This window comes from Heteronotia binoei, chromosome 1 (assembly GCF_032191835.1).
Source record: "Heteronotia binoei isolate CCM8104 ecotype False Entrance Well chromosome 1, APGP_CSIRO_Hbin_v1, whole genome shotgun sequence".
NCBI classification, from domain to species: Eukaryota; Metazoa; Chordata; class Lepidosauria; order Squamata; family Gekkonidae; genus Heteronotia; species Heteronotia binoei.
Genome location: NC_083223.1, coordinates 254,466,040 through 254,492,234, shown reverse-complemented (window position 1 = coordinate 254,492,234; position 26,195 = coordinate 254,466,040). Strand labels below are relative to the sequence as shown.

Sequence of the window (26,195 nt, the reverse complement as noted above, 5' to 3'; positions counted from 1 at the left end):
TGATTTGGGTAGGGACAGCTCGAGATGGGTAGCCCTGTTAGAGTAGAAAAGAGCAAGAGGCCAGTAGCACCTCAAAGACTAACAAAATTTGTGGCAGGGCAGGAGATTCCGCGAGTCACTGCTCAGTTCTTCAGATACAGCTACATCCTACAATGTACATTCTAGCTGTATCTGAAAAAATCAGCCGTGAGTCACGAAAGCCCCTCCCCTGCCGCAAATTGTATTAGTCTTTAAGGTGCTTCTGGACTCCTGCTCTTTTCTACTTCTAGGGATAGATCCAAGTGGGCAGCCGTGTTGGTCTGAAGCAGTAGAACAAAGTAGGAGTCCCGTTGCCCCTTTAAGACCAGCAACGTTTTATTCAGATTGTAAACTTTCGTATGTCCATGCACACGCGAAGACTGACTTCTAAAGATGTAGAAGTGAAAAGTTATAAGACCGGAAGCGGCGTCCCGGAAGTGAATCTGTGAGGGACGCAGACAACGAGACTTCCGGTCATGAGGGCTCTCGTGGGCTCCAATCCCCGGAAGTTCGAGTGCCGTTAACTTCGCTCGGTGTGTTTCTTCTTCGGTTGGGCTGAGGGAAGATGGCGGAGAGCGGCAAGAGCAAAAGCGGCCCGGCGGCTCCTTCCGGTGGGGGAGGCGGTGCTGCAGCCGGAGGTGCCGCCAAGCCACTGACAGCGGAGCAGGTGCTGAACGGGGCAGGCGAAGGAGGGAGGGGAGTCAAAAGGAGAGGCAAGCTTGGAGAAGCCGTGGGGTGGCGTGCCTCTGGGCATAGACAAAGTGCAGGGCGGGGCGTAAATCACGGCTCACTCCCTGTGTATGGTACGCAGGATCCAATATAAGCCGGACCCTTCCATAGTGTTGCTTAGCTGTGACTTCAGAGGAAAGACGGGAGCTCCTTTGGGCATGTGCAGAGTGTGGGAGCATGATGTAATCAAGGCCGATCTGCAGTGACGGGCTTTTGAAATCGAGGGGAAGGGATTGTGGTCGAATGTTTGCAGGCTTAGAAAGACAGTTTTGGATAGCCGTGGGATAGGTGAGGTCTTTGAGAAAAGGAGTGGGGCTGTGCAGTGTGTACGTGTAAGCCTGAATCTATTTTGAATGATTCTGGAAGATATGAGGTTGTGTTGAACGGAAAAGTACTCGTCAACACATTGTGTTAACACTGAGCAAGCACATTTGGCTGCTTATTTGTTTCTCTGTTTCTGGGGGAGTTTAAATGCAGGTAAAAAAGAGGTCCTGTGAGTGTTAGCAAAACTTAGAAGTTTTCATTTAAGCCAGAGTCTCTTGTAAATAGCAGTCCTCGTCGCTGGTACTTTTTTCAGGCTATAATAAAGCAGTGAGCATCTCTGGCAACTATAAGTATCTTCAGGTAATAAATAAATTAGATCTCACTCTAGGGATCTATAGCAAAACAGGCTGTGTAAGGTTTTAAGATGGTGAGGAAGATGAGGGTAGAAAGAAAGTATTCTGAAGCTGGAAGGCTTGGGTTGGCTTTTGGGTCAGTTGAGAATAGGTTTGGTCATAATGAAACAATAAGGAACACTTTCCATCTTTCTCATGTTTTTGGAGTATTTTGCTGCTGTCAAATGGGGGACATACTAAAACTTGGAATAGCGCCTGCCCATAGAGAAAGCACACCTGCTCATAGGAAATAATGGGGACCACATTTCACCATAGGGAAAAGGGAAATTAAGCTTCACCTAAGCACAGTGCCTGCCCATAGACTATATACACCTGCCCATAGAGAAAGCACACCTACCCATAGGGAATAATGGGGACTATATTTCACCATAGGAGAAAAGGGAAATTGAGCTTGGCCTAAGGACACCCCTTGCCCATAGACTATACACATCTGCCTATAGAGAAAGCACACCTGCCCATAGGGAATATAATAGAGATTACTTTTTCTCTGGGAGTACTTTAGACCAGGTTTTTCAATAGGCAATAAGGGAGAGCACATTTGACACATTTGACTTTGCAGTCAGATATTCAGACTATGTATAGTTGTGTCCAAAGCTTCTCTCTATAAACATTGCAGTCCTCACATGGCCAGTATGGAGAGCTATTGCCCTTACATAATATATGATTTCCAATAGATAATGCATAATCTCCAATAGGGACGAATTAGAAGTGCACTTGCCTATGAGGAATAATGGAGAGCCAGCTTGGCCAGAGGGAATAATGGCGTTCATGTTACCAAAATATCTGATCTCCTCACTCACACATGGAAACACCTAATCTGTGATTATCTAAATGGCGCTGAGCATGGAACAAAGAGCTCCTCCTTCATTCCAACAACCTAGATCCTCCCTGCTGTCTTTCCATTTTGTTCTTTCTGCTAGTGTTCTTGTCACCACCTCCTGTGGGCAGTTGCGGTGGGGCACAGAGTGGCTCCCCTTCCCAGCACCTCCAACTTCAATTCTTCTTCTCCTGCATATCTCTCCGTTGTCCCTGTTCGCCTAACAGGCTACCCTGGCACTGATTGAGATGAGCGGCTTACTGGGCAACATGGCACCTCTAATTTCAAGAGTCCATCTGAAAGTCCAGCTTTCTTTATTCTTCGGTGAACATCACTGTTGTTCAGTGCACAGTGTAGATTAAGGAAAACTGGAGGTTAACTGAAGATGTTGCTCTACTTTGAGGGGCGATGTCAAAATAGCAATAAATCTCAATAAGGGAACATCACCAAATTCACAACAGTCAATAGCTTATTTCCCATGATAGAGAACACCAACAAATCCAAAAAGTGCTGCAGAAAGCCCTGCTTGTTGGGAGAACAATAGTAATAAATCACAGTGCAGAAGCCAGAGGTCAAGGTCTCCAGCAACTACCCAAGAGGGGTACGGGGTGCTGTTGCTTAGCTACTAATTAGGAACTTAAAGTTTATATTCTAGGTTTCTCTTTTGAAAACTCTGCTTGCTGTGTTCTCTGCTGACTAGGAGTAGGTCATTTCTGCACATGTTGGCCTTTGCAGTCAGATATTCAGACTATGTATAGTTGTGGATGACCTTTGACTTTGCTGTTCTGCACCTTCTACTGGCTGGACATTGTATTTTTGGATTCCAAGGGAGCTGTGAAGTGGTCCCTGAATTATCAACATGACAGATAGCAATGATACAGATAAGTGCTTAATTAACAATCCATATATGACAGGTCGTGCAGTTGATCTTCCCATGGAAGAAGTCCTAGGAATTCTCAGGAGGGAAAACTTGGACGAAAGTAAAATCTTAATTTCCCTTTTTCTCTATGATGAAATGTAGTCCCCATTATTTCCTATGGGCAGGTGTGCTTTCTCTATGGGCAGGCGTGTATAGTCTATGAGCAAGGGGTGTCCTTAGACCGAGCTTAATATGCCTTTTTCCTGTGGTGAAATGTGGTCCCCATTATTCCCTATGGGCAGGTGTGCTTTCTCTGTGGGCAGGCGCTATGCTTAGGTGAAGCTTAATTTCCATTTTCTTCTAAGGGCTAGTGTGGTCCCCATTATTTCCTATGGGCAGGTGTGCTTTCTCTATGGGCAGGCGTGTATAGTCTATGAGCAAGGGGTGTCCTTAGACCGAGCTTAATATGCCTTTTTCCTGTGGTGAAATGTGGTCCCCATTATTCCCTATGGGCAGGTGTGCTTTCTCTGTGGGCAGGCGCTATGCTTAGGTGAAGCTTAATTTCCATTTTCTTCTAAGGGCTAGTGTGGTCCCCATTATTTCCTATGAGCAGGTGTGCTTTCTCTATGGGCAGGCATGTGTAGTCTATGGGAAAGGGGTGTCCTTAGGTGAATTTCTCTTTTTCCCTGTGGTGAAATGTGGTCCCCATTATTCCCTATGGGCAGGCGTGTATAGTCTATGGGCAGGCGCTGTTCCGAGTTTTAGTACGTCCCGTCAAATGGTGTGGTCTGCTAACTGGATGGTTGACAAGAGCTGCATCTGTCCTGTAAGAATACTATTTTCCTCTCCTCATGGATATGACTGCACTGCACACTGACGTTGCAGCATCCACACAGGGGTTTTGCACATACTTTTATTGGTCAGCTGCAATTTATGCTGCATTTTCTCCCTTCCATGGTACTAGAGGATTTTTAAAAATTCATGACTATCTGTTGCCATGAGCAACTAGGGTTTCTGAGTTCACAGTTTTCATTAAAAATAAAAGATTAAAGGAATTCAGAGGAACTAGTAGACGGTGACACTAGATTATCACGTTATTGCTGTGTGGGGGAATAGTATAATTGTTTTATACAATATCATGGTATATACCATGTCCTGTTAGCCGCCCTGAACCTGCTTCAGCGGGGAGGGCGGGATATAAATAAAATTTATTTGTAGTAGTAGTAGTAATTATTTGTAGTTTGTTTTTAAAACCCCTTGGTGGAGCAGGAGGGAAAATGGAACACTTGAGGCTGATGGAGGGAAAATGGCACTGATGTGAACAAGCCCTTTGAAAATGTACACCTCTCCATTCAGATGGCTTGCTACCATGCTTGGATTGGTGTTCTTTCTGGATCACTTCCAATCAAACTTGAGAAAGAACATATTGAGGACAGAGAATGCCTGGGGAAAAGATAGTTATAGAATGACATTGTGTGAATGGTCCAAAAGTAAAGCAGTTTGGAAATGGGGGGGGGGGGGGAGTCTGTGTGGATGCAGTCAGTGTTTGAAACCATCAAATGTCCAATGTGTTATCCCTTTGTGGATTGTGAAGGGAAAGGCAAGGAACCATGAGACAAGGCAGTGAACAGTTGTTCCAAGGACCCACAAACCGAATCCTTCTCTTTGGCTGTTGTGGAAGTCTCGCACCAGTGTCAAGCAAGCTTATCAGCAATATCAGTACAATTAAGCCCGGTTGCTAAAACACAGAGATGAAGTTTGATGGGAGAAAGAGAAACGGGGGCGGGGGGGGGACAGAAAGGACTAATGTAAAAAAACCAGCCCTTGTGTGATTAAATTGGGTTGCTGCTTGGAGTGGAGGAGGGTGTTTCAGCCTGCAACTGATTTTCTCCTTATAGGTGGTGGCTGGATTTAACCGCCTGCGTCAGGAACAGCGCAGCCTGGCCTCCAAGGCAGCTGAGCTGGAGATAGAGCTGAACGAACACAAGTATGTATTGGGCAGGGATTTTAAAAGTATAGTTGTTCTTTACAGTTTTATTGTGTCGTTGCTTTCCTTTGACTACTGATCTGTGTGTACTACAATGAGGTGGTTGAGTGGGCTGCAATGCTGCAGTGGGAGATGATATGGAGGAGCATGCTCTGGTTCCACTAACAGCACATTTGGGAGAGACATTGTGTCCCAGCCAGATTTCTGCTGTGCTAGTTTTCTGCTTGCAGGGAGACTTGTTATTAACACCTGAAGACTTTCAGAAATATGATCCCACATCCATAGTCTACGACAGAGTGTCAAACTCATTTGTTATGCGGGCCGGATCTGATATAAATGAGATCTTGTTAGGCCGGGCCGTGTAAGGTTGGGCCAGGTCATGTCAAGCTTGGACATGTGTGTACCTATTTAAGATTAGGTAGCAGAGATATAAATTTTATAAAGAACACAAACACAAATGTATTTTTTTTAAAAAAAACTTAAAACCTGCTTTAAATGTTAGCACTCATTGGTCTTAAAGATACTTTCTTTGTATTTCTCCCATGGGATCCTGTAAACTGGGCAAAGGAAGCTCTGGCTCTTTTCTGCCTTCCCCAGGGGACTGGGGAGGAGGAACCTCAGTCAATAGAAGAGAGGCTTGGCTCAGTAGCTCTGCTGTGCAATTGAGAGAGTCTGGCAAAGCAAGCTATTCCTCCCCAAGGGAGGAGCCTCAGCCAATGGAGAAAATAGAGGTTTTGCTCTGTAGCTCCTGTGCAGTTGAGCAAGCCTTGCAAAGCAAACTGTTATGGAGAAGGAAGCAAGATATAGGTAGAAGAAAGCAGATGACAGCTGGTTGCTTGGGGGCCTGATAGGAGCCCTCCGGGGACCTGATTCGGCCCCTGAACTGCATGTTTTGACACCCTTGGTGTAAAACAATACTCTTTGTTCTATTCCCTCTGGACTTTGCCTCTGTCTCATTCTGCTGAATGCATAGTTTGGATCCTATCTTAGGGGGATGTTAGCTCTTGCACAGAACTAACATAAGCACATGATCAGAGATCATCAGGAAAGGTCCAGCCTCAAGTACCAGGTTACATAGAGGCCAGATTGACCTCTGCGAGAAACAGGACCTTCTCTGTTGCTGCTTTGAAGTGCCCTGCCTGGCTGTGCAAAGAGGACAGCTTTCCTCTTCCAGTTAGTTTTTGGAAGTTAGCCTCTAGATTGGAGTGGGAAGGCTATAGACTTTTGCCGGTCATTCAGATTTTTTATTTCACCATTTCTCTGGGTATTGATGTTTTTATTGTTTCTTAAAATCTTCTTTGAAATTCTATTTTGTAAGTGCAGGCTGTAAAACTCTATAATAAACTACCCAAAGTACTCCTAGTGACCCTAGCTTGTATCTCTGATGCCTCCTTGCACCCTTTACTGTGTGATAGAAAAGCGGCGAGTGATGCAACCTTCTTTTGGCTGCAGGGCATTAAGCAGAAATTCTTTCCTCTGTGGCTGGAGGGCTCCTGACATCCGTGGCTCTTAGCTGGGTGGATTTCTAGATCGAGGGATGTCTGTTGCAGGCTGTTGCAGGACACACCCATCTTCCATATTTCTTTCTCTTCACAGGTTGGTTATTGAAACTCTCCGGGAGGTGGATCCTACCAGGAAGTGCTACCGGATGGTGGGGGGAGTGTTAGTGGAACGCACTGTCAAGGAGGTTCTTCCCGCCTTAGAAAACAACAAAGAGCAGGTAATGTCTCTGTTCAAAGTAAGGAGGTTTCAAATTTCCTGCAGGTCCCTTAGACCAAAATGTTGTTAGTCTCTCCCTCATCCCAATTTACAAGAACATTCTACCCAGTCTCCTACTGGTGACTGGTAGTTGACAGAGGCAATTGAATCAGTGCCCATTTTCAAACAGTTCATAAAGAATGGCACGCTTGTAACTTGTGTGTGTTAAGTGCCATCAAGTTGCTTCTGACTTACAGCGACCCTATGAATTAATGCCCTCTGAAACATCCTATCATTGACAGCCTCATTCAGGTTTTGCAGACTGAGAGCCATGGCTTCTTTAAGTCAACCAATCTCATGATGGGTCTTCCTCTTCTCTACTGCCTTCAAATTTTCCTAGCATTATTGTCTTTTAAAGTGACTCTTGTCTTCTGCCTTGTAACTTACCTACCATTCTTTCCTTGCCACCACTTATTTCTGTGATGCAAATATGTTTCCTAATACTTCCAGTGCACATTTTTAAAACTTAACATGTGGAAGGATGTATTTGTGACCCCCACTTTCACAATCCCTGGCAGACACATGTAAAACAGAGGCCCTTTTTTTTTGACAGCACAGAAGAGGAAGACCGTAGCTTTATACCCGGCCCTTCTCTCTAAATTGGAGTCTCAGAGTGGCTTACAAACTTCCTTATCTTCTTCTCCCACAACAGATACCCTGTGAGGTGGGTGGGATTGAGAGAGCTCTCACAGAAGCTGCTATTTCAAGGACAACTCTGTGAGAGCTATAGCTAGCCCAAGGCCATTCCACCAGGTGCAAGTGGAGGAGCGGGGAATCAAACCTAGTTCTCCCAGATAAGAGTCTGCACACTTAACCACTACATCAAACTAGCAAAGTGAAGGACTGTGGTATATTTGAACCAATACATGATTCCTTCTGTCTCCTTTATAAATGATATCCCACAAGCTTCACCCCTATCTGGGATCATAAATAGTCACACAAAGGCTTGCCTCACCACATGTCAGTGAAACATACAAAATGCCCTGGCATTATCCCTAGATGGAGTGTCCAGGAAAGGAAGTCTCCCCTCTGCCATTCCTGTAGAGACCTCTTCACCTGTCCAGCTACTCATCCTGACTCTCCTTCCCTGCTCTGCTTTGGTCCCACAGATCAGCAAGATCATAGAGTCGCTGAGCCAGCAGCTGCAAACAAAAGGCCGGGAGCTGAATGAATTCCGGGAAAAGCACAACATTCGTTTGATGGGCGAGGATGACCAGAAAGCTCCTTCCAAGGAAAGTCCCGAGGGGGCAGGTGCCAAAGCCAGCTCTGCAGGGGTCTTGGTCTCCTAGGGAGAGGAGGGGCCCACTCTCTAAGGACTTTCCAACTCTCGCTCCATAGTTGCAGTTCTTGATCTTAAAGGCTTAATTTTAATATTATTATTATTATTATTATTTTGGTGTCCACTCTTTACAATATTTTTGTTAAAATAAACAGTTTTTGTGCGTCACTTGATTTGGGCCTGTGCGATAGTGGGCAGTGGCACTGGATCACCTTCTCTTCCTATGATAGAGTGATTAAATTTATGGATCGCCCAATCCCTGCCATAGCATGGCTCTGGGTGATGTACAACATATTCAAAAATAATTACAATAAAGCAATTATAGTAAAAAAAAACCCATTGTTAAAAACATACAAAAGATTAGAACAATATAAAAACAAAATGTACACTGTGCTGTCTGATTAATGGGGACACTTTTTTTTAGTCTTATCAAAATTTGCTTAATAGGTTACTTGTTCAGTGGTAGAGCAAAAGATCTATATTCCCAAAGTTCCAAGTTGAACCTGTAGCAGCTCTGGTTTAAAAGGATCTCTGCTAGCTGGTCTGGAAAACTTCTCTCACAGGCAGGAAACAGTGAGAATAGCAGACTGTGGGCTCATTCTCTGTAAGTAAAACTGTGTATGTTGCAGTTTTGCATGAGCACAGAATTAGAACAACTTGATAGTTGGTTTTTCATTTTCTCAGTTTCAAGTTTATTACAAAAACCCCCGTTTATAGCCCCTTTGATGGCACAGATGGTTGCTGCATATGAATGGCAAGGTTTTTGTGTGCCTCTTAGCTCTGTCACTTGCCAAGACACTTGCATAGCTTTTTTAATTGCAGCAGAATTTTGCCATATAATTTAAGATTGAGAGTTAATATTTAAGATTAAAATTATTCCATGGAATTGAGCAAAATGAAGGCCTTGACAATTGGTCACTGGCTACATTAATTTACTGAGCACATTTTAATAGACTAAAAAAAAGTGTCCCCAATTTATCAGACAACACTGCACATTTTTTTTAAAGATACATGTTCTTTACAAATGAAGCATGTCTTAAAGGCATTCTCCCTTTCCTCTCAGGATGAAATGCCTCTTCAGTGAGGTTTGCTCTAAGATAGTAGAAAAGAGCAAGAGTCCAGTAGCACCTTAAAGACTAACAAAATTTGTGCCAGGGTATGAGCTTTTGTGAGTGACTGCTCACGTTATCTGAAGAAGTGAGCAGCGATTCATGAAAGCTCATACCCTGCCAAAAATTTTGTTAGTCTTTAAGGTGCTAATGGAGTCCTGCACTTTTTCTACTGCTACAGACAGACTAAAACGGCTACCCATCTTGCTGAAAGATAACGTGTTAACTAGAAACTTCTATTTTCTCCTTCAAATTTTTCATATAAAGTCCCATTCACTTGGCTAAGAGTTCTTGTAAATGGGCAATAGCCTTTAAAACAAGTGAAATCACACGTGTACATTATATAGTTTGAAGAATTCAGCTTTTCTCATGTGGAGTTTGTTAGCTGCACAATTTTCTGTGATCTCCACGCTCACAGCATTGAGACTGTTCACATGTGTATTTCCCAAGTGGATCAGTCTCAGATTTTACAAAGCTGCGAGCAAGCCTTCAACTTGATAAAACTTTATTCCTAAATTCGAAATAGTTTCTCCCCTTAAACTTAGGCATTTTCTTTGCAGCATCAGCCATTTGGATCAGCCCTGCTCCCCATTCCCTGTAGAAAGACCAGAGAAGCTTGTTTGACAAGCTCGGATGGGGTGGGGGTGGTTTTATTTTCATGTAAATGAAGGGCAGCCTTCCCCCACTGAGGCAGAGGAGCTCTTTGGCAGACTTGAGGTCAGAGGCTCACTTGAACAGCATGGGCGCCTTGTCTTCTTCACACAGAGATCTCTAAAGCGCAGATCTCTGGGCAGGGTGTCTTGCCATCAGACCCAAATCCCCCAACGAGGTAGAGCTTGTCATTCCAAAGGCAGGTGCGATGACCAACTCTCTTCTGGGCTCGATCAGAACCAGGGAAGTGGTACCAGGTTGCTGGTGATGACCCTGAATGTGCAGAAAGTAGGCATCTTTGAGATTCAGAGAAGAGCATCACCTTTCCTATTGTATTGCCCTGTGTAGCTGTGTGTAAAAGAAGCTCTTAGATGAAGATGAGAGATGTTCTGTATTTTTTTTGCTGTTCAGTCACACAGTCGAGTCCGACTCTTTGCGACCCAATGGACCAAGTCATGCCAGGCCCCCCTGCCTTCCACCATAGGGATGCATAAAGAATCACTTCTGAAATAAGTTTGAGAAGCAGTTTGCAATATGAAACCAAGTAGATTGTTGTTGGGGGCTGATCTGAAGTCTCACTAAACTATGCTTTTCTGAGCCTGCCTGCTATGAGATCTGCAGTGTTTCTACTGGAACTGCGATGAGACAGAAATCATGAAAAAGTACCCACTGGAAAAAACAAAGTAGCATTTATTGCTTGTCATGGATTGTGCAATCACCTTTTTGGGGAATTGCGAGAATCACTTGGACAACCTGTGGCTGCAAGCACTGAATGTGCCTCCTCTGTTTCAGAAGATCCCTGGTTTAATTTCCAGTTAAAAAGGAATTAGGTAGGTCCTGACCTGGGTAGCCCAGGCAAGCCAGATCTTGTCAGATCTCAAAAGCTAAGCAGGGCCAGCCCTGGCAAGGACTTGGATGGGAGACATCCTTGGAATACCAGGACTGGGAGGCATAGGCAAAATGTGTATCAAGCCACCTCTCTGAACATCTTCCATGCCCTAGTAGGGGTCATCAGAAGTTGCCATGACTTCCAGACATGCATGCACACATATACACACACAAATACAGGGTACACAAAAAAAAAGGGAATTAGTGATAGAAAAGACCTCTACATGAGACCCTGGAGAGCTGCTGCAAGTAGATGCTACTGACCTTGATGGTCCTACGGTTTGTTTCAGTATAAGGCTGTTTCAAAGGACAAGTGTTCCCTTACGTGTATCATGGATGTAGAGATCGTTGCAAATGGCATCCCTGCCTCTGGATAAGGTCTCCCCTCCAAAGATGATGGCGAAAGGCCCCACCACAGTGCAGGACTGGTGCCGCAAGCCTTTAGGTGCCTGCTGGGATCCCTTTTTGGTGCTGACCAAGCGACCGATCTGCTCTATCAGCTCAGGAGCATGGACAGATTCAACCTGGGGAGGAAAAGGGGTGGGAAGCTTATGAGGAGGCGGCTACAGAACTGGAGGGACACCTTTAGGATTATATACTGTTAATAACTGTCTCATAGCCCTAAAGGCAGGGGGGTTACTTGGAAGTGTAGCTGAAACAACCAAAGTGAGTTGAAATAAATAGGATGGAGGAATTGGTAGATGAGGTCTTCAGGAAGCTAGGGAGGTCTGAGACCAAAGAGTGGCAACCACACTTAAAATGTTTAAAAGAAAAAACACACTCATTTGGACTACTACATATGTTCCATCTGTTCTTTATCAGGGATGGCCCCTGTTTTCTAGTATTTGCCCTTGATACGGAATTGTCTTTTTTGTCCTTGTTTTTGTCTTCTTGTTAGCATGCATTGCTAGCATGGTCATTTTTCAGGGGTCAGTTCCCTCTGCAGGGTCTCTGAAATGCAAGAGTGTGAAATGGATTCATCATCTCTGACTTTGGGAAAGATGCCTGAACACAAAAGTGGCCTGCAGTGGATTGCCTGCCAGTTCACACTCCACAACTGTTCAGGTCTGTTGAAAACAGGTTCTGTATTGCAGAGCAATAATGATGTAGTATTTCTTTAACCCAATCTGTAGACTCTTAAGTCAGTGGAAAACATGAAATGAACATGGTGCACAGAAGACAAAGCAGAGGCTGTGATTGCTGGCATGAAAATGGGTCTTATCAGCAAGCCTATTCCTATGAAATGTTCAGGGGTACACGACCAACCAGCTTCAGCTTTCAAGGCCCCCAACTCACCAAGTTGATTCCTGTTATCTCCAAAACATAAGAAGAGCTCCACTGGATCAGAGCAGTGGTCCATATAGTTCAACATCTTGTTTCTCACAGTGGCCAGCCAGTTCCCTGGAAGGCCAACAACAGGGCATAGAGGTGGAGGACTTTCCCTTTTGTTACCTCCCGGCACTGAGATTCAGAATTTGGCTGCCTTTGAAAATGGAGGTTCCTTTTAGTCACCATGGCTAGTAGCCACTGATAGATTTATTCTCCATGCATCTATCTAATCCCCTTTTAAAGCTGGCTGTGCATGTGCCCATCACTACATCCTTTGGCAGTGAAATCCAGCAAATTTTCATAACTGTAAAGAAGCATTTCCTTTTACAGCTTCTGTCTCCCTCTAGCCAGGCCTGTGGGGTAGTAGCTACCACCTTGTAGCTCTTTTCTCCCCGGAGTGCTGCAGGAAACAGCCAGCTGGGAAGACTTGTTTGGGGTAGAAAGTGAGAGTTTATATGGGGAGCCATGTCAGTTTTCTCATCTGAATTACCTTCTTGTACCTAAAGTTGTCTACTCAAGTCAGTTCTTTGCCCTAGTTGCAGGGCTTTTTTTGTAGAAAAAGCCCATCAGGAACTCACTTGCATATTAGGCCACACCCCCTGTTCCAAGCCAGCCAAAACTGCGTTCCTGCTTGAAAAAAGCCCTGCCTAGTTGTATCCAGGACCCCACCTCCATACGCATATACTCACATGGATCTTCCCTTTTCCCCACCGCCCAGCCAAGTCAAAGTCAGCGGAGTCACGTCCCCCAAACACCACCAGCTTGTAGCCGCCGCTCTTTCCACTGGAGTTGGCCTCACGCAGCAGCATTGCGGAGTGGCCAGCTCGTGAGGCTGTGTGAGATTCTTCTTCTCTGTACCTAGCAAACAGAGTGATGTTACAAAGACAGGGTAAATCAGCTCAACTTCCATCTGCCCCCCCACCTGCTAGCTGCAGGTTTATAACAGGGCTTTTTTTGTAGCAGGAACTCCTTTGCATATTAGGCTACACTCCCGATATAGCCAATCCTCATGGAGCTTAAAGGGTTCTTCTTACAGGGCCTACTGTAAGCTCTTGGAGGATTGGCTACATCAAGGGTGTGTGGCCTAATATGCACAGGTGTTCCTGCTACAACAAAAGCCCTGGTTTCAGTTATTATCATTCATCTCATAAGCAGCCTTGGATATGTTTTATAGACAAGCAGGATACATGACTTATAAATAAATACATTACATACCAGTAAGTCTTGGTTGCAGGGTTGATATGCAATGTATAGATACTGGCGTAACGCCTCTGAGTACGCAGCCCACCTTCACGGCCTACCACTCGCACCTCATGGTCTGTTAGCTTGGTACAGGTGTGGCTGCTCAACCCCACAGGAGGCTCATTGGATGATCCCTCAGTCCAGCGTTCCCACTGCGCCTTCTCAGCATCAAAGCCACACACATCCGAGACCCTTCGGGAGCCGTCCCAGCCTCCCACCACGCACAGCCAATGATCAGCCAGGACCACGGCCTCGTGGTGGCTGCGCCGGAAGCCACATTCAGGAGCGATTGTTCGAATTGTCTGCAGAGCTGGGTCAAAAGCTACCACATCCCCTAGGGGCTGCTCCTGGGTGTCTGGCGACTTCAGACCCCCAAAGATCAAAAGCTTCCCCAGCAACACATTGCATGAATGGAAACCACGGGCCACAAGGTCACTGTGCGCAACTGGATTCCACTTCCAATTGCTGCCGGCAGCCGTCATACCAGGTCTGACCTGCAGGAGGCAGAGGTACAAAGGTAGACTGCAAACTGGATTGAAATCAGTCAAGAATTATGGGGCTATTATGAATCCACATGAGAAAGTACATTGCAGAAATACTTTTCTTAGGGCAATGCGGTCATTCACAAAGAAATGTGCAAGATTTCAAATTTACTAGAAAGCTTCATCAAGCAGGATGTTAAATGTTGAGCCTTTTTTGCATTTGTCACAAAGCAGGGACATGCTTCTAACACGTATGTTCTCATATAAATAACTACTGCCAAAGTGCCATCCTCATTTATTCTGTAGCATCCTTCTCTGCCACTTTCCAAACCAACAAGTGCTTTTCCTCCCCCAGTTTGGTCCTTTCCTTTCATTAAAAAGCTGTGCAGATGTTAGGGTTGCCAAGTCCAGTTCCAGAAATATCTGGGGACTTTGGGGATGGAGCCAGGAGACATTGGGGGCGGAGCCAGGAGCAAGGGTGTGACAAGCATAATTGAAATCCAAGGAAGTTGTGGCAATCACATTGAAAGGGACAGCACACCTTTTTAGATGCCTTCCTTCCATAGGAAATAATGAAGGATAGGGGCACCTTCTTTGGGGGCTCATAGAACTGGACCCCCTGGTCCAATTGTTTTGAAACTTGGGGGGTATTTTGAGAAGAGGCACTAGATGCTATACTGAAAATTTGGTGCCTCTACCTCAAAACGCAGCCCCCTGGAGCCCCTGATATCCACAAATCAATTCCCCATTATTCCCTAAAACTGCTGGAGATCTAGAGCTGTGGAGGCTGTGGGGGGTGGGGCTTCCCCCACCGGCTAGCTGGCTGGGGGGGGGGGGGCGGGGGGAAACTTGTAAAACCAGGAGATCCCCCGCTGGGACCTGGGAATTGGGAAGCCTATGTCTTAAGCATGTAACAGAATAAAATATATAACAGAGTAAAATATTTAAATACAGATGTACAATTTCCGCATGAAGCATTAACAAAAATAAAACCCATTTTGATAGCACCTTGAAGAAATCAGTTGCCAAAAATTTGGCAGTGGATTGAATTGTTACAGATTCAATATTTGTCAGTAGAAAAGAGATAGAATCATGGAATTAGAAGGGGTCATACAGGCCATCTAGTCCAACCCCCTGCTCAATGCAGGATCAGCCTAAAGCACCACCCTCCCAACAACTGTTCATCCTGCTTCTGCTTAAAGACTGCCGGTGAGGGGGGATTCACCACCTCCCTAGGAAGCTGATTCTGCCACTGAACAACTCTTACTGTAAAAAATGTTTTTCCTAATATCCAGCCGCTACCTTCCCAACTTTAATTTAACCCATTATTGTGAGTCCTCTCCTCTGCTACCAGCTGGAACAGCTCCCTGCCCTCCTCTAAGTGACAGCCCTTCAGATCCTTAAAGAGAGCAATCACGTCCCCCCCTCAACTTCCTCTTCTCCAGACTGAACATTCCCAAGCCCCTCAGCCTTTCCTCATAGGGCTTGGTATCCACAATCAGACCATCTGTTCTGAACAGGGGTCACTCCTTCCAGAGACTGGCGGGAGAAGGTGAGTGTTACCCAAACTGCATCCCATAGGGTTGCCAGGTCTGTATTGGAAAATACCTGGAGACTTTGGGGGTGGATCCGGGAGATGGTGGGGTCTGGGGAAGGGAGAGGCCTCAGTAGGATACAATGCCATAGAGCCCTCTTCAAAGCAGACATTTTCTCCAGGGGGGCTGGAGATAAGTTGTAAAACTGTCTGGGAGATCTCCAGGCCACACCTGGAGGCTGGCAACCCTAGCATCCCACAGTGTGGCAATATCACTTCTGGCTGTGTAACCAGAAGTGATCTCAACATACCACGGGGCGCTCTAGGATTCACCTGAAACCAAAGAGTTCAGGACAACACTAGAGTGTCCCACTACATGGTGACATCACTTTCAGTTACTCAGTCTGAAGTGAACATTGTGGCACTGTGGGATGCTATTTCATCCCTTCCATTTTACTACTACCACCCTATCAAGCTGCAGCAGGGGACAAAGATTGGTAGCAGTAGGCTTGCCTGCCAAGGCTCCACACTGTGGGAGTCCCACAAGTAAGGTCTTCCTGTGTTGTTTACCTCTCACCCTGAGTTGCCAGGTCCCCCCTGGCCACCAGTGGGAGGTGGGGTTGCTATATTCAAGTTGAAAAACTCCTGGAAATTTGGGGATGGTGCCTGGGGAGGACTGGGACCTCAGCAGGGTACAATGCCACACAGTCCACCCTCCAAAGCATCCATTTTCTCAGGGGGAAATGATCTCTGTAGTCTGGAGATGAGCTGTAATTCTGGGAGATCCCCAGGTCCCACTTGGAGGCTGGCATTGCTACACCCTTTTCCATCTTGCTGAACTACACTATTACTGAACCTTAGGATTTCATTTATCTGTTTCTGGTTTTTCAAGGGATTTTTTGCCCTGCAAGAGCTATGTATTCTAAGGCTGGGCCCACATGCAGCCAGCTTACCAGCAGTGATTGCATTATTTAAAAACTCATGCTGAGCCTATCCTGGAATATTTTTATTTCTAGTTATGTTGTAGAAATTTTTACCCCAAACCAGCATGATATTTAGACTTTTTTGCATTCTAAAGATAAAAAACGCAAATCAGGCCTACCTTAAGCGAGGAAACCACTGCAGAACCTGGTTACTTGGCAACCGGGAGCCCATAGCAACCACACTGGTGTGTCTTGATGACGGATTCTGCTGCTACAGAGAAAAGCAGGCCCTGCCAGAAAGCATTTGCTCAGTGTGGTAAAGTTTGCAGGAGCATAAATAACCCAGGGGTGGAGGGCTGGGTTGCGGCCAGCACGGCAACATCACGAGGAATCTGGAAAGCATTTCAAGCAGGAAGAGGAATAATAAATGGCAACAGAAGAGGTTGAAGAGGGGTGGGTGGAAGTTATAATAGCAAGTAGTGGGTTGGCTCTAAAAAAACCTTGCACCACAAATTAAGGTTGCCAGGTTTGTGTTGAAAACTACCTGGAGACTTTGGGGGTAGACTCAGGAGGGTGGGGTTTGGGGAGAGGAGGGGCCTCAGCATGGCATAGAGTCCACCCTTCAAAGCATCCATTTTCTCCAGGGGGGCTGATCTCTGCCAGCTGGAGATCAGTTGTAAAAGCAGGAGATCTCCAGGCCCCACCTGGAGGCTATGCAAACCAAGAGGGACGAACACAGGCTAGGAACAGGAGAGAACCGTGTTCTGCTAAAGAATCAATTAGTTATGTGAAGTTTTTTCTGAACAATGCTGAAACCCTTTGCAGAATATACTATTCTGCAAAGGGTTTCAGCATTGTTCAGAAACAACTTCACATAACTAATTTATTCTTTAGCAGAACACAGTTCTCTCTTGTTCCCACCTGGAGACTGGCAACCCTACCACAAATTGTGTCCCTGAGCTTATCCAGAGTTCCTTCTGCCTCTTGCAGGGAAGGGTTCTTTTAAATGCTGCTAAGGCAAGAAGTGCCCCTAAACATGTTTATAGTGTTCCCTTCAGGAGGCATTATAACAACTACTAAAACAGTGAATGTGGACACATACACATCTCCTTCCTAGAGTGTTCTGTCTTTCTCTTCTGGTTGGCCTGGAGCATAAAATTCTTGCTAGCTGTATAATAGGTTTCAAATAGACCAGGCAAGATCATAACCTAAAATTCAAATTACAGACCCATGCCTTAGGAATGTACAAGCTCTCCCTTTCATCCCACCCTTCCTCCAAGGACAGCATTCATCTGTCTCCTTTTCTCCATTTTATCCTCACAAGAACAACTCTAGTGGTGTAAGTTAGGCTGAGAAACATCGAAGGGTCCAGGGTTACCCAGCAAGCTTAGTGGCAGCATGGGGCATTTAGTGCTAATATCAACTGATATCAGCACTAAGAACTCATGCTCAGAATTCACACTCAGTACATTTTACCAAGGCATCTTCAAAAGGAAAAGACTAAGACAAAACATGGACATTGACTACTGAATGACATAAATATATAAAATAGAAATTTTTCCCAATAGAGACAAGTCGGGTTTCTGCCTTTTGAGCAAACTGTTTATGGTACCCAGATCCTTCCCTAAAGCATAACAAAGGAGGCCAAGGTGTTGACAGTAAACAGAATGGCTGTTTGCTGTTCCTTCTGAGGGCTTTGCTCTTCCAATGACCTCCAGCTTCTACTGAGCTCCCTGTGGACACATCGAGTTGAAACTAGTTCTAGAGCAGAAGGTAGCCATGCCATACTTGTTTTCTCTGCCACTTTTGCTGTATGATAACCTCCTCCCCCCCTCCTCAAAGGCACACCACCTTACCAAGCCTGCCTGCTGAACTCTCCAGGGCAGAAGGAGAGAGACCGGCTGAGCTGAGGATTCACTCACAGGAGGACTTTCTATTATTATTCTCAGGCATCACACTTCCAGAAGGTAAGGACAGGGGCTTGGCATCAGAGCTGGATTAACAATTATGCCAAATAGGCACTGGCCTATGGGCCCCCATGCCTTTAGGAGGCCTGGGCTGGTTTTCTCCCTCCCTCCGGTTTTTCCCCTGCTTGCAGCCCTCCCAGCCTGCACATGCAGCCAGCAACTGAACTTTGCCCAACTTGCCTGGTATGGCTGCTACTGGCATTGTCACCAAGTTTGCTTCTCCCCTGCAGTTTAGTAAAAATGGCGTTTAGGAAGGTGCCTGCCAGCTGCACTGAGGGCCATGGGTGGCGGGACAGACACTCAGACTCTGAGATAATTTGTTTTTTTTTTTTCCATTTTTTTATTTTATTGTGTCTCAAATATTACATTACATAGAATACATTTCCAATTCTCTTGTGACACCATTTTTACCCCTATTTATATCCCTCCCCCCCACCAAGTGACCATACTAAAGTTACAATTAAATTTTTAACCATGAGCACACTTTTCCCAATTTTTCAAATATAGCTTTGTTGGCTTCCCCCTTAAATACCCATGAGAAGTATATATCCCATTTCTCTTTTATCTCTTCAATTTTTCTATCCCATATCTTATCTTGTTTTAAACATTCTAATATGTCTGATTGTATATATTCATACAAATAATTGTTCCATCTTTCCAGGGTCCATTTTGAACTCTCCTTCCAACCATATGCTATCACTGCATGTGCTGCTAATATCATTGCTTTGAAAATGCTCTGGTTTTGTTTCTCAATTTTATTATTTTCCAGTACCCCCATAAATAACAACTCCCCATCTATATCAATATTAAACTTGCATACCCCCACTATTTTTCCCCGAATTTTCCCCCAAAACTCTATAACCTTGGGGCACTCCCACCATAAGTGGGAGTACCACCCTTCTTTTGCATTGCAGTGCCAACAATTTGGTTTCATCCCTTTAATCATATATGCCAATTGAGCCGGCGTCCTATACCATTTCAAGATTATCTTCCTTTCCAGTTCTCTATATTTCTCTATCTTAATTTTCTTCAAATTCATCATTAACTTATTCACCTCCCCATCAGTTATTTGTTTTTCTTTATTCCATTTGTTCTTTAAGGTTCTATACATGAACTCCTTATCTTTTACCAATTCAAGGTAAATAATCCCTGACAGTCCTTTCTTCCTTTCATCCACATATAGTACCTTTTCTATAAAATTGTCATCTCTTTTAATAGCATCTTTATACTTTTCTTGTCGGATTGTTTGATATAATCCCATTAGATTTAACCAATATTGTTTCCCTATCTTACAGTTCAACTCCTGAAGTGGTAATAAGGCCCCTTGGCTATTGTACAAATCCTTGACTCTTATTATGTCTTCCCTTTGCAGCTCTTCATAGAATTTTGGGTTCATCTCTTTTTCCCAGATATCCTTAAGTGGGGTCCATTTCGAGGTTAAAGGCATTAAGATCTTTTTCCACCTCTTCCACACCATTAAAGCTATTTTTCTTGGACCTTCGGTTTGTATCATTACCTTTTTTATCTCTCTCGTGTAAATTCCACTACTACCTGCTCCCTTATTGACTGCAGATTCAAGTCTTACCCATTTATCCCCTTTCCTCCATTCTAGCTCCATCAATGCTTTCAACTGAACTGCATCATAATAAGCTTGTAAATATGGAACTCCCCATCCTAGTTCATCTTGGGGCATATATATCAACTTTTTTTGTATTCTTGCTTTTTTCCGACCAAAGACCCAATTTTTAATATGTTCATCCCATTTCCTTATCGTTTCCTGATCTAATCTTATAGGAAGTACTTGAAATAAATATAGCAGCTTTGGGAGTATAAACATTTTTATTGCTCTAATTTTCCCTAGGATACTCAGATTTTTGTTCTTCCATTCCTTCAATTTCTTTAAAATCTTTAACCACACCTTATTATAATTCATTTTTTGTAGCCTCTCTATATTTTTATTAAGATAAACTCCTAAATATTTAATTTTGCTAACTCCTGATTTCATCCCCGTTAAGGCTAATATTGCCTTCTTGGTTTCCCCACCTACATTAATAAACATTATTTCTGATTTCTTAATGTTTATTCCAAGTCCCGAACATAACTTAAAATCTTCTAAAATAACTAATAATTCTCGTATTGCCTGCAGTGGATTACTTATTGTCAACAAAATATCGTCCGCAAAAAGGTTTAATTTCAATTCTTCCTTACCTATTTGAAATCCCTGAATTCTACCACTATTTCGTATCCTATCTGCTAGGGGTTCAATTGCTAATGCAAATAACAGAGGGGACAATGGGCAACCTTGCTTTACTCCTCTCTGTATCGAAATTTCTCTAGAGTGCCCATCATTTATTCTAATTACTGCTTTACCCCCCCTATAGATTTCCCTTACAACATTTAAAAAGGGCCCATCAAAACCAAAGTTTTCCAATACCTGCATTAAATAATTGTGATTTACCGTATCAAACGCCTTATACACGTCTAATTTTAACAAGGCTAAAGTTTTCTTATCCTTACAGAACAAAACATTCAATATATTTCTCAATGGATCTGCAATAAATCTACCTCTAACAAAACCATATTGATCTTCCTTAATCAAGTTTGGTAAATATTTTTCTAATCTATTAGCTAGAATTTTTGTAAATATTTTATAGTCTTGATTCATCAGGCTAATTGGCCTATATGAATTTATTTCTAGGGGATCCTTCTGAGGCTTCAAAATTGGTAAAATTTCAGCTTTTTTCCATGAATCTGGTATTTTCCCCCCTTTTAAAATATAATTAAATAAACTTTGCATTTCTGGTATCATTAACTCTGCCATTTCTTTATAATATTCTGCCGTAAAACCATCCAAACCAGGGGATTTCCTATTTTTTAACCTTTTTAATACCTCTATTATTTCCTGCCGGGTAATTTCTTTATTCAGGCTCTCTCTCTGTTCTATCGTTAATTTATTATCTAACTGTTCCTCGAATCTTTGGTTTTCTCCCGATTTGAATAGTTGTTGATAGAATGTAGCAAATTCCTCTCTTATCCGAGCGTTTTTAAAAAATTGTTTATCCCCATTTCCCTTAATACATCCAATTTTTTGTTTTTCCTTTTTCGTCTTTAAATAATTCGCCATTCTTCTCATTGTATTTATATTAATTCTATGGTACTCATTCTTAACTAATATATCCTTTTTCCACATAGATAATGAATCCAAGTTCTCTAAATCTTTTTTAAGTTTTTTGAATAATTCATATGACTGCCTATTATAATTTCCCTGCAGGTCTTTCTGTATTCGTTTAATCTCATTTACTATCCTACTCCTTTCCTTATTATTTTCCTTTCTAATTCTAATTTCCTTAGCTATATAAGCTCCTCTTATAACTGCCTTAGCCGCATCCCAAACTACTCCTTCTGTGGCTGAATTTCTATTTTCTCTAAAATAGCATTCTATATCCCTTCTTAAATCCATCCGATCTTTTCCTGTCAAGGGCAGATATGCCTTATATTTCCAAGTCAACTCTTTTCTCTCTTCACTTATTCTAAATTGCACCTTTAAAGGAGCGTGGTCCGAAATCCATAATGGCTCAGTTACTGCCTTCATCACCTCTAACTCATTTGATTCCTTTACTAAAATATAATCTATATATGAAAAAGTCTTAAATCTATTAGAGAAATATGTAGGTTGAGGATTGTTCCCTTCATATGTGAACACATCTTTCAATTTCCATTTCTTAAATTTCAAGGTTTTACTTTTCTTAAAATCATAATTCATGTCCCCTGCCACTACCACATCCCCTTCATAAAAGTTCTGCAATTTCTGGAATACCTTATTTAAGAAGCTCACCTGACCCATATTTGGGGCATAGATAGATGCTATTGTAAACTTCCTACTATTCAACTTAAATTTCAAAAAAACATATCTTCCCTCTAAATCAGATATTTGATCCAGTACTTCTAACTTCAAGCTAGAATGTGTAAGTATCGCTACCCCTCTTGCCTTCCTAGTTCCTCTTGCTTCCACCCTTGTTTCCCATAGTGTAGAGTTTAGTAGGGGTTTTTTATCTTTTTTACCTTTATGGGTCTCCTGGAGACACACTATATCTATTCCCTGTTTTTTTAGCATATTTTTCAGTCTATACCTTTTTAAATCTGAAGCCAACCCATTTATATTTAAAGATAATATTTTAATTGTCTCAACCATTTTCCTTTGTAAATCTCATACATATGTGCTCATTTCTATCCTCTCTTACTTGATGGTCACTACCTTTCCCCTTCCCCCTCCCCGAAGAAGAACCCTCAAAGGGTATACAGGTGGCATAACCTCCTGACCTCTTCGTTGCTAAGTTGGGGTCCACGTTCCTTTCCCTTCCTCCCTATCTAATTAATATAACTCATTTCAATATTTCTCTATAAGCCATCTTATTCCAAAAAAAATTTTTTTTTTTTAAAGTAAATTGAAAGCAATATTAAGTTCCCTTGGAGACCCTCATTACTAAGAGCCCCCAGTGTCTTTTCTCAAACGCTTTGGCTTGCTTTGCAATGTCTGACTCGACTCTCCTTCTTCTTCACTGCTACTTGAAGTGTTCTCACAAGGTTCCTGTTGCTCGTCTTCTTGCTCCTCCACATTTCCTGGTTCTAACGGCCTCATGTTGATTCCCAATCTCTCCAACATTTTTCTTGCCTCTTCTGGATTTTTAGCTCGCAGCAGCTTGCCTTCTTTAAAAACCAAAATCACTGCCGGGTAGCCCCATGAAAATAATATTCCATTTTCAAAAAGACTTTGCGTATAAGGTCTTAGTATTGCTCTTTGCTGGAGTGTCTCTGGAGAGAGGTCCTGTCTTACTATAACTTTATTATCATCAAGCTGTAAATCCTTCTGAAGTTTCAAACATTTATAAATATTGTCCCTTATTTTCTCTCTTGCAAAAGCCATAATAACATCCCTTGGCTTTGCTCCCAGGCTTGGCTTGGGGCGGAGAGATCTGTGTACTCTTTCTATATCTTCCGTTTGTATCCTTAAATCATAACGCTCAAGCCATTCCAGTAGTTTTGATTCAAGGTCTTTCTGTGTAATCTCTTCAGGGATGCCTGATAAGCGAATGTTTCTTCTCCTTTGACGATCGCTTACAAACGCTAATTTGCTCGTTAGCTCTTTAATTTTGTCTTCATTAACTTGAGCTTTTTTGGCTGCCTTATCAGCCACCTTTTTTATGTTCTTAATTTCTATGGCCATCTGTCTCAAGTCTGTTTTAAGAGCTTTAATATCGCCCCTTACATTCTGTTCTGAAGAAGCAATGAGCTGTGTTAAATCCTTCAGCTCCTTTTTAGTCGCCATGTTCTCTTCTCGCTTTCTGGCCTCCTCCCAGGGAGCGGAGAGTAAAGAGATGATAAGAAATCACACTTCCAAAGACTCACTCTGATTAATGCCCTCCAGGTCTTGCTTCCTTCCACAAATATTTCAAACTGTTTTCAAAAGTTTATCTCTCTTCTTCGATGGCTTAATAACAAATTTCTCCGGGAGTACGTTCTGGGAGCGTCTTAACCGATTTGACGCATGCGTGGTTCCCCAGACTCTGAGATAATTTGTGAGTTGACCCCCGAGTTTTTGACTGCCTAGGGGCCTCCGTAGGGTTTAATCCGACACTGCTTGGCATGCAGAAATGAGGGGAGGGAGAGGCTGAACAGGGTTACTTGGTTTTTTTTTTTACTCCTCTGCCTTTAATAACTGCAGAAATTCAGCCCATAAAGCTTGCCCTCTGTTGACGTCTTGCCAAGAACAGCCGGTTCTAAAGGTATAGGAGCCCTATCAAAAAAGAAAGTTGGCAAACGTAAGGTATGGCTCACCTTAATCATAGTAATTGTGTGCTATCGAGTAGCAATTGACAAGCCCAAGACGATGGGGTTTCCAAGTCAAGAGATGAGCAGAGGTGGTTTCCTGTTGCCTTCCTCTGTACAGCAGTGCCCTCCCAAGTACTAACTCAGGCTGGCTCTGCTTAGTTTCCATGCTCTGATGAGATTTGGGCTAGGCTGGGTTTCTATGGAAGCAAATCCCCAGAGTCTCTAGAATCTGAATCTGTAAGAGGTGGATGAATCTGATGAGTCTGATCCCCTTTGACAGCCGTCATGCTATAGCAATTAGAGCATCTGACTTGTCTAGGTTCATATCCCCACTCAGCCATGAAGCTTGCTGGGTAACCGTGGGCCAGTAAACTCCCTCTCAGTCTAACCCAGGTTTCTGCCACCTACGGCCCTAGAGCCAAACGTAGCTTAGTTCAGAGCCAACTATGGCTTTTTAAAGGGGACAATGAAATTTTTAAGCCAAGATACGTTAGAGGGGGTAGGTGGCATGCCAGAATAACCAGTGTGTGATGAGAATGGCAGGCAGAGATTTTTATGGGTCTGAAGGGTTTTTAAAGAGATGCTTCACAGAAAGAACAATGAAAGAGGTGACCAGGTAGCAGTGATCCCAGTATGAACTATCCACAGATTTATGCCAGTGGGCTAAAACAACTGCACAGGGGTGTTCCTGTATACACTGATTACTTAGTGTGAGATCTCATGTGTGGCACATCCTAATAAAAGACTTATGACAACCAGTGTTTGGACTGCAGAAATGAATAATGTAAAGTTATTAGAGTTGCCAGGTCTGTGTTGGAAAATACCTGGAGACTCTGGGGGTAGATCCAGGAAAGGGTGGGATTTGGGGAAGGCAGGGCCACAGAGTCCAAAGCAGCCATTTTCTCCAGGGGAGATTATCTCTGCCAGCTGGAGATCAATTGTAAACATGGGAGATTTCCATATGCCACCTGAAGCTTGGCAACCCTAAAAGTTATCCATTTTAATGTAAAGTTATCGATTTTAAGTTGTCATCCAAAGGGTGATTAACTTGTGGAATTCACTGCCACAGGAGGTGGTGGCGGCTACAAGCATAGCCAGCTTCAAGAGGGGGTTAGATAAAAATATGGAGCAGAGGTCCATCAGTGGCTATTAGCCACAGTGTGTATATATATGTGTGTGTGTATATATATAATCTTTTTGGCCACTGTGTGACACAGAGTGTTGGACTGGATGGGCCATTGGCCTGATCCAACATGGCTTCTCTTATGTTCTTATACAAATGGGCTTCCTTCTGCCGGTTCTCTCTTAATAACTTGTTCTAAATGTTGATGTTATAGCTCTTTAATTATAAAAATTTGCTGATCCGTATTTCTCCCCTGGAGAAAATTTGCTGATAACCTATTTTATAGTACAGTTGTGAGGATAAACTAGACTAAGAGAAAATTATATATAGTGCCCTGATAGGCTTCCCAACCCTCCCGCCCTGGCGGGGGACCCCAGGATTTCCACCCTCTTCCCCCGTTCCCCAAAAAAACAGAAGCGGGGGGAGGGGGGAAACGGCGCCGGGGAGCATGGCGAGCCGCCCGATCCTGAAGCGGGCGAGGCCACCGCGCCGCTGCCACCCCCTCCCCGCCCACCGCAGCTGCTCCTCCGAGATGGGCCCAGGCTGAGCCCATCTTGGAGGAGCAGCCAAGAGGCGGCAGCAGCGCAGGCAAAACCAGAGAAGGGGAGGGCGAGGCAGGCCAGGAGCATGGCGAGCTGTGAATCCGGGCCCTTCTAGGACCCGAACTCGCGGCTCGCCACGCCCCTGGCCCGCCTCTACCCCCCCCTCGGATTCCACCCCAGAGGCGGAGCGGGTGAGGCCGCTGCCGCCCCCCCCTGCCCCACTGCAGCTGCTCCTCCGAGATGGGCTCAGCCTGAGCCCATCTCGGAGGAGCAGCCACAGCGAGTGGAGAAGAGGCGGCAGCCGCGCAGCGGCGTCGCCCGCTCCGAGACGGGGCGGTTCGCCACGCTGCCTGGCGCCGTTTCCCCCCCCTCCCCCCTAGCTCCATTCCAGTGTCTCCTGGCTCCACTCCCAAAGTCTCCTGGCTCCACCCCCAAAGTCCCCAGATATTTCT

The 26,195-nt window shown here is 44.0% G+C and overlaps 2 protein-coding genes across 3 annotated transcripts; one reads left to right on the top strand and one right to left on the bottom strand.

Annotated features, from left to right (window-relative positions):
- The first annotated feature begins 449 nt into the window (after positions 1 to 449).
- Positions 450 to 8,292, top strand: PFDN2 (prefoldin subunit 2). Its single transcript, XM_060253520.1, has 4 exons — positions 450 to 685; positions 4,999 to 5,087; positions 6,684 to 6,807; positions 7,955 to 8,292. The coding sequence occupies exons 1-4, from the start codon at positions 584 to 586 to the stop codon at positions 8,132 to 8,134; spliced, it is 495 nt and encodes a 164-aa protein (XP_060109503.1). The 5' UTR covers positions 450 to 583; the 3' UTR covers positions 8,135 to 8,292.
- Positions 8,293 to 9,721: 1,429 nt separating this feature from the next.
- On the bottom strand, positions 9,722 to 16,720 carry KLHDC9 (kelch domain containing 9). Of its 2 annotated transcripts, none has more exons than XM_060253505.1 (5): positions 16,462 to 16,720; positions 13,317 to 13,832; positions 12,791 to 12,959; positions 11,098 to 11,296; positions 9,722 to 10,157 (listed from the first exon to the last, which is right to left on the bottom strand). In XM_060253505.1, exons 1-5 carry the CDS (start codon positions 16,512 to 16,514, stop codon positions 9,991 to 9,993), a joined length of 1,104 nt encoding a protein of 367 aa, XP_060109488.1. In that variant the 5' UTR covers positions 16,515 to 16,720; the 3' UTR covers positions 9,722 to 9,990. The 2 variants fall into 2 exon arrangements, with proteins under 2 accessions (XP_060109488.1, XP_060109480.1); XM_060253497.1 differs by having other exon boundaries at positions 13,317 to 13,837; positions 16,462 to 16,717.
- Positions 16,721 to 26,195: the final 9,475 nt, after the last annotated feature.

Bases quoted from the DNA above. Each gene is read 5' to 3' on its own strand.
- PFDN2 (XM_060253520.1), top strand. From the start codon at position 584: ATGGCGGAGAGCGGCAAGAGCAAAAGCGGCCCGGCGGCTCCTTCCGGT. The intron at 686-4,998 runs GTGCTGAACGGG...TTCTCCTTATAG, and splicing joins AGCCACTGACAGCGGAGCAG to GTGGTGGCTGGATTTAACCG. The intron at 5,088-6,683 runs GTATGTATTGGG...TTCTCTTCACAG, and splicing joins ATAGAGCTGAACGAACACAA to GTTGGTTATTGAAACTCTCC.
- KLHDC9 (XM_060253505.1), bottom strand. From the start codon at position 16,514: ATGGGCTCCCGGTTGCCAAGTAACCAGGTTCTGCAGTGGTTTCCTCGC. The intron at 13,833-16,461 runs GTAGGCCTGATT...CCTGCAGGTCAG, and splicing joins CAGTGGTTTCCTCGCTTAAG to ACCTGGTATGACGGCTGCCG. The intron at 11,297-12,790 runs GTGAGTATATGC...TTTCCTCCCCAG, and splicing joins GGGGAAAAGGGAAGATCCAT to GTTGAATCTGTCCATGCTCC.